The sequence below is a fragment of the Chiroxiphia lanceolata genome, chromosome 2 (assembly GCF_009829145.1).
Source record: "Chiroxiphia lanceolata isolate bChiLan1 chromosome 2, bChiLan1.pri, whole genome shotgun sequence".
In the NCBI taxonomy this organism is placed as follows: domain Eukaryota; kingdom Metazoa; phylum Chordata; class Aves; order Passeriformes; family Pipridae; genus Chiroxiphia; species Chiroxiphia lanceolata.
The window spans coordinates 100,893,382-100,906,886 of NC_045638.1; the positions used below are offsets into that span (position 1 = coordinate 100,893,382).

A 13,505-nucleotide genomic window follows, 5' to 3' on the forward strand; every position below is an offset into this window, starting at 1 on the left:
AAGCTCAGAACAGAGGACAGTTGAAATGACAGAGCATATAAAGATATCTTTAATAATTATCTTGACAATTTCTAATCACATTTAAAATCCCATAGTTATCAAACACCTGAGTAATCTGAGCTTGTGAGGTTTTCTATTTACTCAGAATTCAAAGAGCTTCTTTCAAGTAAAAGGTAGAAACAGCTTTGAAGATAAATGACAAAGGAGTGAGGGAAACCCTAAACAAATCATACTTCTGATTTAAGTATTATGTCCTTAATGTAATCTCCCACATTTCTCTTATTTCTTATAGACTTAACACATTCAGAGCGAAAAAGTGCTCAAATAACTTTTCTGAACACTATCGTAAGCATAAACTGTAAAATTACTCCATATATTTTGCCTGCTTGAATTGTATAGTTCTATAGTTTGCCTTTTAATCCGTGCACCATGCCACTGGAAATTATTTGCAATATTCACAAAGACTTCCTTATCCCCACTCCCACTGAGAGAAAACATATACTATTCATTATGTTGATGCAAATGAGGCAGCACTTAATCATCTGCTTTAAAACAAGGTGCTTGGGCATTATTTAATTTCCTAAACCAGCAGGCCGTGTGCTTGTATTTATACAAATTGATCTCGCCATTGCCATGTTAAAAAAATCCAACCGTATACTAAATGCAGAGTGAATTCTGGCCTATAAGCCTTTGCCTCTTCTGTATTTATTTGCACTCAGATCATTTTTAGAGTTGGCCTTTTCTGTCTTTTTTGCCCAGCCACAATCCTACCAGCTTCAACAGGCCTTGTCCATATCACTGAAGAAGGCAGGATTAGGCCCTTAACTTGTAATGGAGCCCAAGTTGTTGCAAAACCAGCACATACTATTAAAAGCACTAGAAATGAAAAAAATATAGCAGGAATACAACTGTGAACTGCGTTAGATGGCCATCTCAATGTCATTCTATAGAAAGCCTCAAGATTTTGAGGGGGTCTCCAGGTTTGACAGCAATAAAAATATTAAATATCCCTACTAATGAGTACCATACCGCTTTAAAACATGTAAGAAAAAAAAAACAATGAATGGGAAATACTAATTGGCTTCAAAAGGAAAAGAAAAAGACTACTGATCTTAAAAGTAATATTTTTTTGGAATCTGCTTAGTAATATGCCCATTGAGAGAAATCTTCTGAGAAAACAAAGGATGACAGAGCTCTGCTGAGCAGTAAGCCTAGAAAGTAAAATATTTTTAAAAATGATTGTATAGCATGCCTTACACAATAAGAAAGAAAATAATAATGTGGAAGAACAGAAGAACTTTTTGAAGACAACACTTCAGACTTAAAGTTCTAAAAGTGAAATATGCTTACTCCACTTTACAGAAAACAAGCATGATACTCAAATACAACAGGGTGTGTTATTCTAAACTTATTCTGTGTCACAGTAATGGTTAAGTATTCTTAGTTGCTAGCCATCATGAAAATTGTTTTGAGAATAGTAAATATATTTGCACGACACACTGGTTAAGTTTGTCTTTGATTTCTGGGACTTTTGGGGAAGTTCCCGTCCAAGAATTCAAATTATCACATGGTGAAGTGAGATAAAGCACTTGACACTTTGGATTTCACTACTAGAAAGTCCCTCTAGAGACCACACGATGTGCATTATTCATATTTTCAGATTTTGGACATCAGTCTTACTTCACATGACAGCGTGGGCTACATGTTGATCACGCTGTACTGCTAGCTCAGAAACTTGCTGTGTGACTTCAGGGTGCTTATTTCCCTCTCTGTGAAACAACACTGCTTACTCAGACGGAAACAGGAGGAGAATAGAGTACTGTGCATGAAAGCGCTGCTTCTGGATTACATTACTTTGACGAGGAATCTTTTTGACCTTTAGGGCAGCCGACTTCCACAAGTGACAAAGGATCTCTCCTTCAACCTGCAGCGCATTTCTTCATGCAACTAAGCGTTGTGAGCTCCCTTCCCTTTACTCAACCCTCTGCTATATTAATTAAATCAGATTAAACTGATCGTTATCTTTTTTTGCTTCTTTTTTTTTTTTTTCATTTTGGTTATGAGGAGGACCCATCACGTTTCTAATAGACACAGCAGAACGGGCACTGCCATTATTATTACATTTTTTAGTTCTGGATTTGAAGTACTGGCATCCAACACGCACCCTGAGCCACAGCACCAGAAAACAGACCACGCAAGGCAAAGGAAGGGTAGGTGAAGGGGGGGGGGGGGTGTCGGCTTGCCCCGTCGCCGAGGCCCCCCGGCTTTCACGACGCCGCTCTTCGCCCAAGGGGCCGCGCTGACAGCGGCGCATCCCGCGGTGGGGCGGGGGACACATCCCGGCGGCACGGAGGGCACATCCCGGCGGGCACGGGCGGCTGCAACCCCGCGGAGCGCCTGACTGGGGCTGCCCGGGGGGCTCCCCCACCCCGCCCGTGTGCCGGGACGGCGGGGGGCGGGGAAAGGGGGGGCCGGGCCAGCGCCGCCGCCGCTGCCGCCCGGCTCCGCCTCTCCCGCCGCAGCGCTCAGTCCTGGAGCGCCGCTCGGCTGCCAGAAGGAAGCCGCCACCTGCTCCGGTGCGGAGTCGCTCCTCGCTGCGCGCCGAGAGGGAGAGCAGCCGCCCCGCCGCCCGCGCCCGGGAAGTTACCGCTCCTCCCGCCGCCGGGGGAAAGCCGCCGCCGCCGCCGCTTCCCGGCCTCGCAGAGGGAGAAGTGGCCGCCCCGCTCCGCTGCGAGAGGGAAGAGCTCCCGCGGGCGCGCCGCCCCGCTCCGCCGCTGCCTCCCGGTCCCGCCGCGGGCAGGCGGGATGATGGAGCCCCCCGCCGCCGCCGCCTGCGCCTCCTGCCGCCGCCGCCCGCTGCCGCCGCCCCTGCTCTGCCTCCTGCTCGCCGCTCTCTGCCTGCCGCCAGGTGAGCGCCGGACCGCCCGCCCGCCCGCCTGCGGGAACCGGGAAGGGGCGGCCGCGCCGTCCCGGCCGCGCGTAACTTGTCGGAGGGGAGGCCGGGGCGCAGGTGGCGATGCCCGCCTGCCGCTCGCTGCCGCCCGCGGGGCCGCCCGCCCTTCTCCGCAGCCCCCGACACCCACCGCGGGGTCCCTGCGCGGCCGCGCGCCGGGGGTCGCTCCTGCCCGGCGGTGCCCGTCGCATCCCGCTCCGCCTCGGAGGGGAGCGGTCCCCTCCTGCCCTCGGGGAAGGCGGCCGAGGGCGGCCGGTCAGTGCCGTCTCTCCGGCGGGAGAGGCAGAAGCTGCCCCAGTGGTGAAGGGGGACCGAGGGGCGGCGGGAGGTGGCTGTCTCACCTTTCCCCGTGGGAAGCGGCGGTGGGGTTCCTCCGGGGCGTTGTCACCGGGCACCGGGCGAGCAGGGGCGGCGGGCGCTGCCCCCGCGGGAGGGGGAACCGAGCTTCGGCGCCGCGCCAGTTTCACTTCCAGGCACAGCGAGCCGCCTCCAACTTAGGCGGTTCAGCCTCTTATGCCCTCCTCGCCTTCGGTGCCGCCCGTGGCCGTGCCCGGCTGCCCGGGGGCCGGCGGCTCCCGCCGCCTTCGCTTTGCCGGGGGGCGCCCGGGGAATGCGGTGGGCGCGGTGCCGCGGGCAGCGGGTGCGGCGGGAGCAGCCCCGCAGCCGGGCTCCCCCTCCGCGGGCAACCGGCTGGGACAGCGCTGCGCGGCTGAGGCTGCTCCCGCGGGTCGGGATCCCGCGGGCAACTCTTCTCTTTCCCTCTCCGCTCCGTCAAAAGCGCTCTCGAGGCGTTAGGGAGCTAGGAAGGCGCAGAAAGTGCTAAATACCCTAATTGTTCTGGGAATATTTTGGCCATGAGGTGTTTGTAGGCTTTGTTTTGTAAATATTGAGCGTGAAAGTGAAGTCTGAGGGAAAAGCTGTGAAGTGAGTTCTGCATTCAGCGTCGAGACCGTCTCATTATTCTTGTAGAAAGAGCGTCAGCCTGTGGTAAAATTTTGTATTGCTTTAAGAAATGGCTTTGCCTCTATGTGCCTGCCTTTGCAACAGCGGAGGGTTTGCAGAAGTGTTGGAGTTGGTGGTTTTTCATTCCTGGCCCCTACCTCGTTGTTACGTGCTCTCCAGTTAACCATTTACGGGCAGCATGTTCTCATCGACACGAAAGATTCAAGAACAGACCTTTTTCACTAGGTGTATTTATGTTTGGTTTTTACAAGCTCTAAGAAGAAAACGAGCTACAGCAATAAAAAAGGCTGTTGAATCTGTAATTTCAATTCGAATAGTAAAAAAGCTCTGAACAGAATCAAAAGCAATATTGGAACCCTAAGCAGTATGTCAGCCTGTGCTGCTAGGCTTTTGCTTTGTCAAATACAGTGTATAATTACTGTGGGATATAATAAATATCAGTCTCAGTGGCACAGTTTACAAAGAATAATGGTTGCTGTGATGTAGAGGAAGTCTTCAGGAAAGATTGTCCATTTTATGAAATCTTAAAGGCTTGTGGAGTATCCAGAGGAATAAGAACCTCAGCTTCTAACTTGCAAGACTTGGACCCTGTGGAGAGATTTATTCCAGTAAATACAAAACAATCTTGCTGATTGTGTGGCTGTCTACATTTTCCCGTTGAAGAAAATGTGAAACCATAAAATGCATTATCTCAAGGGTTGTGTTGAAGGGTTGTATTAAAAGATGGGACTTGTCCAGCTAAATAGGTTGGCAGCAAAACCATTTAGCTTGTTCTTTCTGTTCTTCATTCATTCCTTGCTCCCTCAAGGAGAAGCTCAGGCTAACTGCAGGCAAATACATATGGGTAGAAACCAGCCCCACCTCAACTTAGAAACTTTTCCTGCAGTACTGAAAATGCCTGGAAAGCCCAATAGTAGATTTAAGCCTCTAGTTCTCTGTTTATTCTGAGGAATATAAAAGATACGTAAATATAAAAACACCTATAAAAAGGTCTTGATATTATTGTAGTTTTCCCATTTCTTTCTCCTTGCTATCTCAGCTATTTTAGATGATAGCTAGTTTGCTGTCATCTACAAAAAATTCTGGATGTATTACTCTCTCATGGTGGTTGGCTTTTGGGAGTTCCATTTGAGGTTTGGATATGGAAAGCAATAGGTAAGCTATTAAAAACATATTAAAATTTTATGTGTCTCGGGTGTAAATATCTCCAGCAATATTCAATCTGGACTGGGGTTCCTTATAATAAAATTTGAGTTTGTTTCATCACAGAATTATCAGCCTAGAAAGAAAGATACCTATCTTAAAAAAAAAAAAAAAAAAGTCCACATTTAGTACTAGGAAACTAACTCTAGGTCAGACTAAGTGAGAAGACCAATTACATATAATCTCATACTTTTCTAGAGGAAATGGCTGTATGTGAAAAGAAAGTGAACTCTTAATCAGGAGCTTTGTACAGCTTCCCCCTCCCCCTGCTTTCTGTTGAATTATGAACAATGAAGCTCAGAGTCTCTCATACTATAGTTTATTACTAGACTTGCTGCACATTGCTGTATTGCGTAAGGGTAGTGAGACTGAAATGTGTAATCTTATTCACGTGACGCTCGCTATATTCTCACTCCTGACGACATTTTTTCCCTGGTATATCTGGTATGACTTTGAGCTAGAGAAACTGGATTTCTGTATTAGGATCTGAAGTTCACATGGGTTTTCCGAAACTGAAGTCAGGAAACATCTGCACCATGTGTATGTTTAGGTATGCCGTGTGTCCGTGGTCCAATACAAAAGTAGCAAAGCCAGACTCATTAAGTGAGTTACAAATTATTAAATCAGTTGCTTTGGGAAGTGTTTGATATGTTAATATTTTTTTCTTTTGGTAGAGAAGTCTTCCAACATAAACTATTTTTTTTTGTGCTCTCTCCTCCTCTGTTGAGTTTCTAGCACTCAGAAAGCAGAGGGCAACAACAGAAATTATCCAGGTCTGTAAATCCCTGAAATATCAGCCCAGTAATTTTTATGGAAGAAAATACATGTTGTTATGTTCATGAAATAAATAGGTCTGTTGCAAGTCATGTTTAATTCCAAGATTTTCACTTTTTAACCTTTGTAAGAGTGGTGCCCTTCCTTACATTACCATCCATTCTCCTTCCTGAAAGTGACCTAGAATGTTAATATGTAATCCCAGAGTAGAATAGCTTCATCTTTCTTTGTAGAAGTTAAGCTATTTTTTTTTACATAGAAACAGGGGGCACAGAATCTCTAAATATTTATGCAAGAGGACATGTAAAGGGGAAAATAAAGAAAATAGCATTAAGTGGTTTGCATAATGCAAATTAGATCTATGTGATCTGGATAAAACTGTCTTCTCTATTTTCTTGAAAAAATGCTACTTCTGTAGTGTGGTTGATAGTCTTAAACTATAAGAGTGCTCATTGCAGATTTCTATGACGTCATATCTGATTTCATATGAGGTCCTTCTACACCATATATAAACAAACATTGCTGTAGCAGCAATAGCTTTAATGTATTGGCTGGTCATACTACATCACACCACTGCAGGCTTTTCTTAGGTTCCTACCACAGGAGTTTCTGGAGAGTTATTTTTTTTTTTTCGAAGTGGTTTTGGACTGCTTGAGTGAAACAAAAGCAGGTCACTGAATAGGAAACCAACTACAGAGGAGCCAGACCTGTCTGTGTATACTTGGAAATCACAGAAATCACAAAATATTCTGAGTTGGAAGGGACCCACGAGGGTCATCGAGTTCAACTTTTAAGTGAATGGCCCATACCGGGATTGATCCTGCTCTAACCCACTGAGCCAATTTAGCGTCAATACTTTGAGATACAGCATTACTTGAGAGACTGAATGTGCTTATTTTGTAGGGGCTGTCATTTGTAATTGGATCTCCTAACACTGGATGATCAATATTCTGTTTCCCCTTGTTGTGACCTGCACTACATGATGGTCACAGATAAACTGGCTCAAGGTCTGGTCTGCAGTGCTTGTTCCACTGCTGCTTCACACATGGGAGGTTTGTGGGTTTTTAAATACCATGCTGATTGTGGAAACTCTTTTTTTTCACATCACTAATAGTATGGTTTCTTAGTATGGTCTTATTTAGTTCTGCCTGCTCTGATGCAGGGCTCGACTTTATTGGTTTTTGAGAGATACGGTTTTTGTCTAAAACCCACACTTTTCAGACTCTCTGTTCAGTGCTACTCAGAGTTCTTCTGAGTTGACTGTGTATAGCTTTTTCCTCTGGTAATACAGTCATTTTTTATTAGAAAATGCATGTAAACTGCAAGCCCACATTTGTAAAAGAAATGAGGACCTGTTGCAATATGCTAATTTCTCTCAAGTTCCTCTGCCTTCAAAAAAAATAGTTACGCTTCCATGCACTGATGCTCAAATGAGAGACTCTTAAAGAACTGTAAATGCTATAGGGTGATAATTAGAATTGACTCAAGTAGAACGTGATTTTTCCAGGAAAAACTGAATATTAACAACTCCCCTTGATTTGAAATTGTTGACTGTTATCTTCCCAGAAGACAAGGCTTTGACCTACATGTTCTTTATCTTGGTATATTTTCTTTAATGGGAACAGGAGGAATATTAAAGGAGGCTGTACATTTCTGCCTCTAATATGTTTGAAAATGAATCTCATCATTTAGAGAGGAGATTGCAGTACACCTATTATTCTGACAGTCCAGTATTCTGGCAGTATCAGATCAAGTTTCTTCCTTTTTTCTTCTCTGGTTTTGTTTTGTTCTCCCCTAGTGGGTTTCATTGAGGATAGTTTGAATTGCAACTGGTCTTACAAGAGTAGATGTTAATCTTCTGCTCCAAAGTGGTGACTCTTTTGAGGAAGATCTGCCTAGCTTAAGATCAAGTTGCATTTGTTATCATGCATATAAGTCTCCAGTAACACAAATAAATATTTACTTACTAGAACGACTGCTTCTTCTGCTGAACTGGTATATTTATTGTTGATAAGAAATGCCTCTTTTGCGAGGTAAAAAAAAGGGAGAAAGTGATAAAACAGTGGAGAGAGCAAGACAGAGTGCCTTCAGCTTCAGGGTATGATTTTTAGAGGTTATCAGGGGTTAGAACAGTTCTGTAACGTTTGGTTAGGAAGCATTTGAAGTGCTTTCAGTAGCAATGGAAATATTACGCTTTTGCCTTGATAAGAAGCAAAAAGTGCATTCGGTGATTTAATGAGTGTTTCAGCAGTCTGTTTTCAGTTAGGTTTATACTCTGTATAGTTAACCCCTGTTATGAAGAAAAACTTCAAATGCTTGAACTGCATTCATGAGTTGTGTTTTGTGCTGTGGTAGCACCATCTGTAGTCCCTCCTGGCACTGTTAATCATGGATTTTGGTCACAGCAATTTTGGACCTGAGGGAAAACTCTCAAATAGCAACCAAGGATAGCAGAAGTCCCCAGGGCTGGAGCCCTGGCAGGCAGTCACATTTTGGCATGTGTCAGGAGCTCTGTGTGGTGGCTGTCCCTTCCCTCAGCTATCTCTTGCATACAGTGTACCTGGTGGGTGTGTCCCAGCTGTCCAGGCTGGAAGGTGTTGAGCTTTTAACAGAACATTGATTCTGACCATAGCTGGCATCTTGTAAACTTTGAAGAGATATTGGCAGCTAATTCAATAGAGGGAGCTCCGCTACCTTACTGTTAGAAGCAGCATGTCTCAGCTTTTCCCAGACCTCTGGCTTCAGCTTGGAAGTTACATTAAGTCTTTCTTTCTTCATAGTGTTCTGTAGTGCCAGGCTTTGTTTCTGAAAGCATCTTAGTTTCATCACAGGCTTCCTGTTGTATGAAGGAGAAGGAAGGACGAATCTGAATCACATAGTAGGCAAACCCCAAAAGATGACTCAATTAGAGATACTTCTCTTTTGCTGCAAGGCTTTGTGTGTGTTTTAGGTGGATACGCTACAGAATAAGGTTTTTAAGTGATGTTTTCTTGTCTGACTAGGGTGTTAGGGGAGCAGGGAGATTGATGGAGAAGCTCAAAAAGAATTAGAATAAAAAGAGGGTATTTCCAGGCGCAGAATCAGGCAAGAGTGGTGTGGCATGAAATAGGGTACAAACAGGGTAAGGGAACGATTGACCTAGACTGATTGTTGTGGTGAGAAAAAGCTAGAACACTTCCAGTAACATGAATTAAGTAGAACCTTTATTTAACAAAATCTATTTTTTCAATAAGTTCTTCTAGGATTTTTTTAAAGGAAAACTGGAATGTGTATGCCATTCTGTAAACAGGGTCATTGGGAAAGAAGTCAGCTTAGATGTGTGCTGGTATGCTTTTAACCCATTCCATGTGTCTAAATACAGAAATAGGTACATACAGAAAGCAGATAACTGCTCTGCAAACTTATGACTTTGTTTTCTTGAATCCTTTCCTTTTTAAAATATTATTTATTAGATGATTTTGAAACTAATTATGAAGTCCCATTTAAAGACCACCGCTTCTAAAAAAAAATCCTTTAGGTCCAGTTACCTTCAAGTAAACTTGTAATGAACTCAACATTATTCTTCAAGCAGATGAATTCTGCACAAGTGCCCTTTATCATTTAACTTTCTGCAGAAATTACATTTTTTTATCCAATTTTCCCCAATTTAACTCAAGAAAATAACCATAAATATTGGAGAACAAAATAGATGTAGCTTGTGTACAGCTCGATTTAAGTGTGGTATTTTATACAACTGACTTATATTGGGGTTTGGTTGTTTTGGAGGGTTTTTTTATGTGAGTTTTTGGGTGGTTTGGGCTTTGGTATTGTTCTTGGTTTATTTTAGAAGATGGAACAACTTTTTTTTCAAGAACTCATTGTTGAGTTGAGTGAGTTTATCATGCTAGCCAGGAAGAACTGAGAAGGCTTATGTTTTAGAGAGTTGTTACAGTTCATCTGAAGAGTGGAATACTAAATGTTCACCTAAGTGTCTGTAACTGGGTAGTCTGCAGAGAGTACCGGGGTTGAACTGGGCTTAAAAATGGACAGTTGAATGCAAGTATGATCTTGATGTTATTTGTGAGATGTGATTCTTGAATTGCAGCTTCTGAATTACTTTGCTGTTGATTAGATATCTAGAGTATTAACCTCTGTATTGTTCCCTTTTGGCATAGAATTTTGTAGAAACGAGCATGTGTTTAGCTAAGCAAGTTTTGTGACTCGTCCAGATAAAATCATGTGTGTTTGTTGGCTTGTTCTAGTTATTTTAGAGAGCAGAGATGACTTAAGAGCCTTTACCTACAAAACCATACATGGAACAGAAAAAGGTTTGGGGAATTTCGATGTAGCCATGTAACTTCAGAAGAGAGACGGATGCTGAATCAATTCCTTCCTTCTTGATACAGCATATCAAATACTTGCATATGGAGAAGATGATAGGGTAAATGTTATCTTAAAATTCACACAGTAACATACCATTATGGGATTTGCTTTCTAAAATTGGGGAAGCTGAACGTTTCTGACACTGCTAGCAAAATAGTTTGCTGACAACTGGTGATATATATCCAGAAAACATTTGCATCTTACACTTGACAGCTTTAAAGGTTAGCAAGGGGATAATTTTTCCAACTTTAATTCATGACCGAGATTTTTGTCAAGTGTTTTTAATATTACTCCTCAGTTTTCAAACTTCTCTGCAACTTATTGCTAATCTTGAACCTTACTTACATACAGAAGCAATAAGGAAGTCAGTGTTATAAATGTCCCACCAGCTTCCAGTTTATATGAGTGAATTATGTTTTTTACTGTTTCTGCACAGACAAGAACTTAGTAATGCAAAGTTTTATGGTTAATAAAGTAGTTCTAGTAATTATGGTTAGTAAAGCAGTTCTGCCACAATATATTTTGTTTTGTTAAATATTTAGTGTTAGATAGAAAATATTTTGCTCCAGTAGTTTAGCTCTTGACATGCATTCTGTAATAAGACTTTTGGAGGGGTAACTTTTCATAGTTCAGTTTGACCTTGCTCATCACACTGCTGTTGAATGATGCAATATGTTCTGTGTTAGCTTTGAAGTTTAAGTCCTTTACTCTAAAGGTTTAACCCCAGTTAATGTAGGATGCCCCACAGTAGCAGATTCCTAAGTGTCTACGTGAGTCTCTGATATCAGAGCGGGGCTTCTGAAAGTTCACCTGCAGGCTTGGTAAGAGTCAGGTTCTGGTATTTCATCCAGACTCAGTTGTGTCTGCAGGTCATTTCTTGTCATTGCTTATCACTTTCTTAAGTACTCTGCAGTGTTAAATCCAAAACTTCTGCACAGCTTCTGGGGGCAGCAGGAGGAGGAGTCTGAAACTTCTGAGATAGTGGAAAATAAGTGGCATGTTGCAAAGATGAGTACCATGGATGTAAATGCAGGTTAACCATTTTTTAGTAGATTCACGGAATTTTTTGGCATCTTTTATGCATCTTAACATAGTGTATGCCTGCTCTGTAAGAAAGTTCTTCCCTTATCCCGAATGAGCCTTAAGCCCTTGATGTCTGCAGGCACAAGGAAGGCAGACTTTCTGGCCTGTGTATCAAAATGCTGGTGTATCAGAGGGCTGTAAGAGATGTATTGTGTCAGCCTGAGAGCCAAAGGATAGGAGCAGGGGAAACAAGAACTGTGGTTTTTTGAGGCTCTTGTTGTGGAAGTGAGAATGTAGCTGGGTGTGGGGCATGGTGGCAGTGTTAGGCTCTGCAGAGCCTGGACACTTGGTGTGCTGCTGCAGCCAGCATGGCAGCACACCTTGGAGCAGGCAGCTTTGGAGTTACTCTTGGACAGCATGCAGCTCAAGAGCCAGCAGGCAGAAACTCTCTGTAATGGTGGTCACCTATAAGTCCATAGTGGCTGTTTCATTTCCACTACGTAAGAGGGGAAGGGTCTGTATTCCTCCTAAGCAAGAGAACTTCCTACCTTTTGGTGGGGGCATGCTTACTCTCTGAACTGCTGTAGAAAGGTATTTACTTACTTTAGGAGCATCCCATTCTGCTCTCAGTGGTGCACAGCACTCTGCGGGTCACTTTTTAATCATTATGTCCATCTGCAAGTACAGCATTGATAAGGAAGGATGGGCTTCAGCACACCTTGCTTGTGATCTTTGTCTCTCTTTCCATTGTACCAGTGGCACAGGGCACAGAGGAATGAATAACACAGTGTGTTTCTTTAATGAATGCTGAATAGGTGAGTGTGAGCTGCCAGAAGCTTTATCTAGAAGAAAGCAGGGTGTTGGGAGGGGTGATACCTGCACCCGGAGGAGGAGAGACGGGTGAGTTGTTTCTAACTGGAATTCTCAGTCCAGTTTTATTAGATGTGGGAGTAGTTTTGAAGACTGAAGTTGATTATTCAGTCCAAAAGCTTATTAATTTTTCTGGACAGAAACAGTGCTTTTAAACTGTTTCTCAAAGTGAATTATTCTTGGTTTTACATGTGGTTACTCCTGAGAGCCACATAGAAGCTTCACATTTGGAAGTTTTGAGTGAGTGTATATAAAAACCTAGGCCTCTTGGTATGATGGGGTGCCTTAGTTATGGATTCTAATTCACAAAAGCCACGTACATAGCTTGTTTTTTGTTGTTGTTTCAGCTGGTTTATAGTCTTTCTGTGAGGTGTCAGCATCTGTAAACAGCAACGATTGTTCTGAGAGAAGCTTTCCATGTAACCGTGAAAGAGCAGAGTGGTGAGCGTGCTGGGGACCATTACTCCTTGTGAGGAGGCTGTCTTTGTGCAATAGAGTCAATATCTGTTACTTTTTTGGAAATACTGTACAGTACAGACTTTTCTTCATAACCATAGAAGGAGATTGGTGGCTCATAGCTGCAAGTTTTTGTGACAGAGTATGAGAAGCTACATAAAACTTGATGGAGCCTTTTAACTAAAAGTGGTAATAGAAGCTTTAAAGGGAGTATTGCAATGTATATCTTATTTTGCTAAAGCTTTTCATGAAGTTTGAATTGGGTTTAGTTGGCTTTTTTTTGTTTGTTAGGTTGGGGTTTTTTTGTTTTTTTTTTTTTTTTTTTTTTTTTGTCGTTGTTTTGGTGCTTTTTCTTTTCTTTCTTTAAAGCTGAACTGTTACTCTCTTTAGGAAAGGAGGGAAGGATAGCTACTAGAAAACCAGAAGTTTTATTGAGGCTTGCATTAATTCCAGGTGTGAGGTTAAGACCTAAATCTTCCATCTGCTAATAAAATGCTAAGTTCAGCAATGTCCCGCTATCTTCTTCAGCAGCAACTTGAAAGTTAAAAAAATCTCCAGAGTTTCTTTGATTCCCTCTGGTCAAGGAAGACTTGAGGACTGCATGTTGCTTCAGGGTTGGTTTTGTTTGTTTGTTTTTTTAATTTAAATATAGTTTAATGAAAGAGGAAGGTGATCAGTGTTCTCTGGAGTAAGTGGCACTGTATGCCAGGCATTTCAAACACTGGTATTTGTAGGCAGAAGGAAGCTGTTGTGAATTGGGACTGATGGTGGCTTGGGAGAACTACTTCCTTGGACATGTCAGCACTCCTGGTCTGTTAAGTCAGGGTGGAAGTACCACAGCATGTGTTTCATTTAAAAGGATTTGGGTGGTCTAACCTAAACTCTGGTACTCTAGTGGTGA

General features: G+C 43.0%; 1 protein-coding gene across 3 annotated transcripts in view; it reads left to right on the plus strand.

Annotated features, from left to right (window-relative positions):
* The first annotated feature begins 2,044 nt into the window (after positions 1-2,044).
* The window catches only part of ALCAM (activated leukocyte cell adhesion molecule), a 117,928-nt gene continuing 106,467 nt past the window's right edge, over positions 2,045-13,505 (plus strand). For 2 of the 3 annotated variants that reach the window (XM_032679615.1, XM_032679618.1), the window contains exon 1: positions 2,045-2,210. In XM_032679615.1, the coding sequence (XP_032535506.1) occupies positions 2,060-2,210 (151 nt within the window). In that variant the 5' untranslated portion in view covers positions 2,045-2,059. Of the gene's footprint in view, positions 2,211-2,543; positions 2,909-13,505 lie in introns of those variants that run through there. The other variant, XM_032679616.1, reaches the window with a different exon arrangement.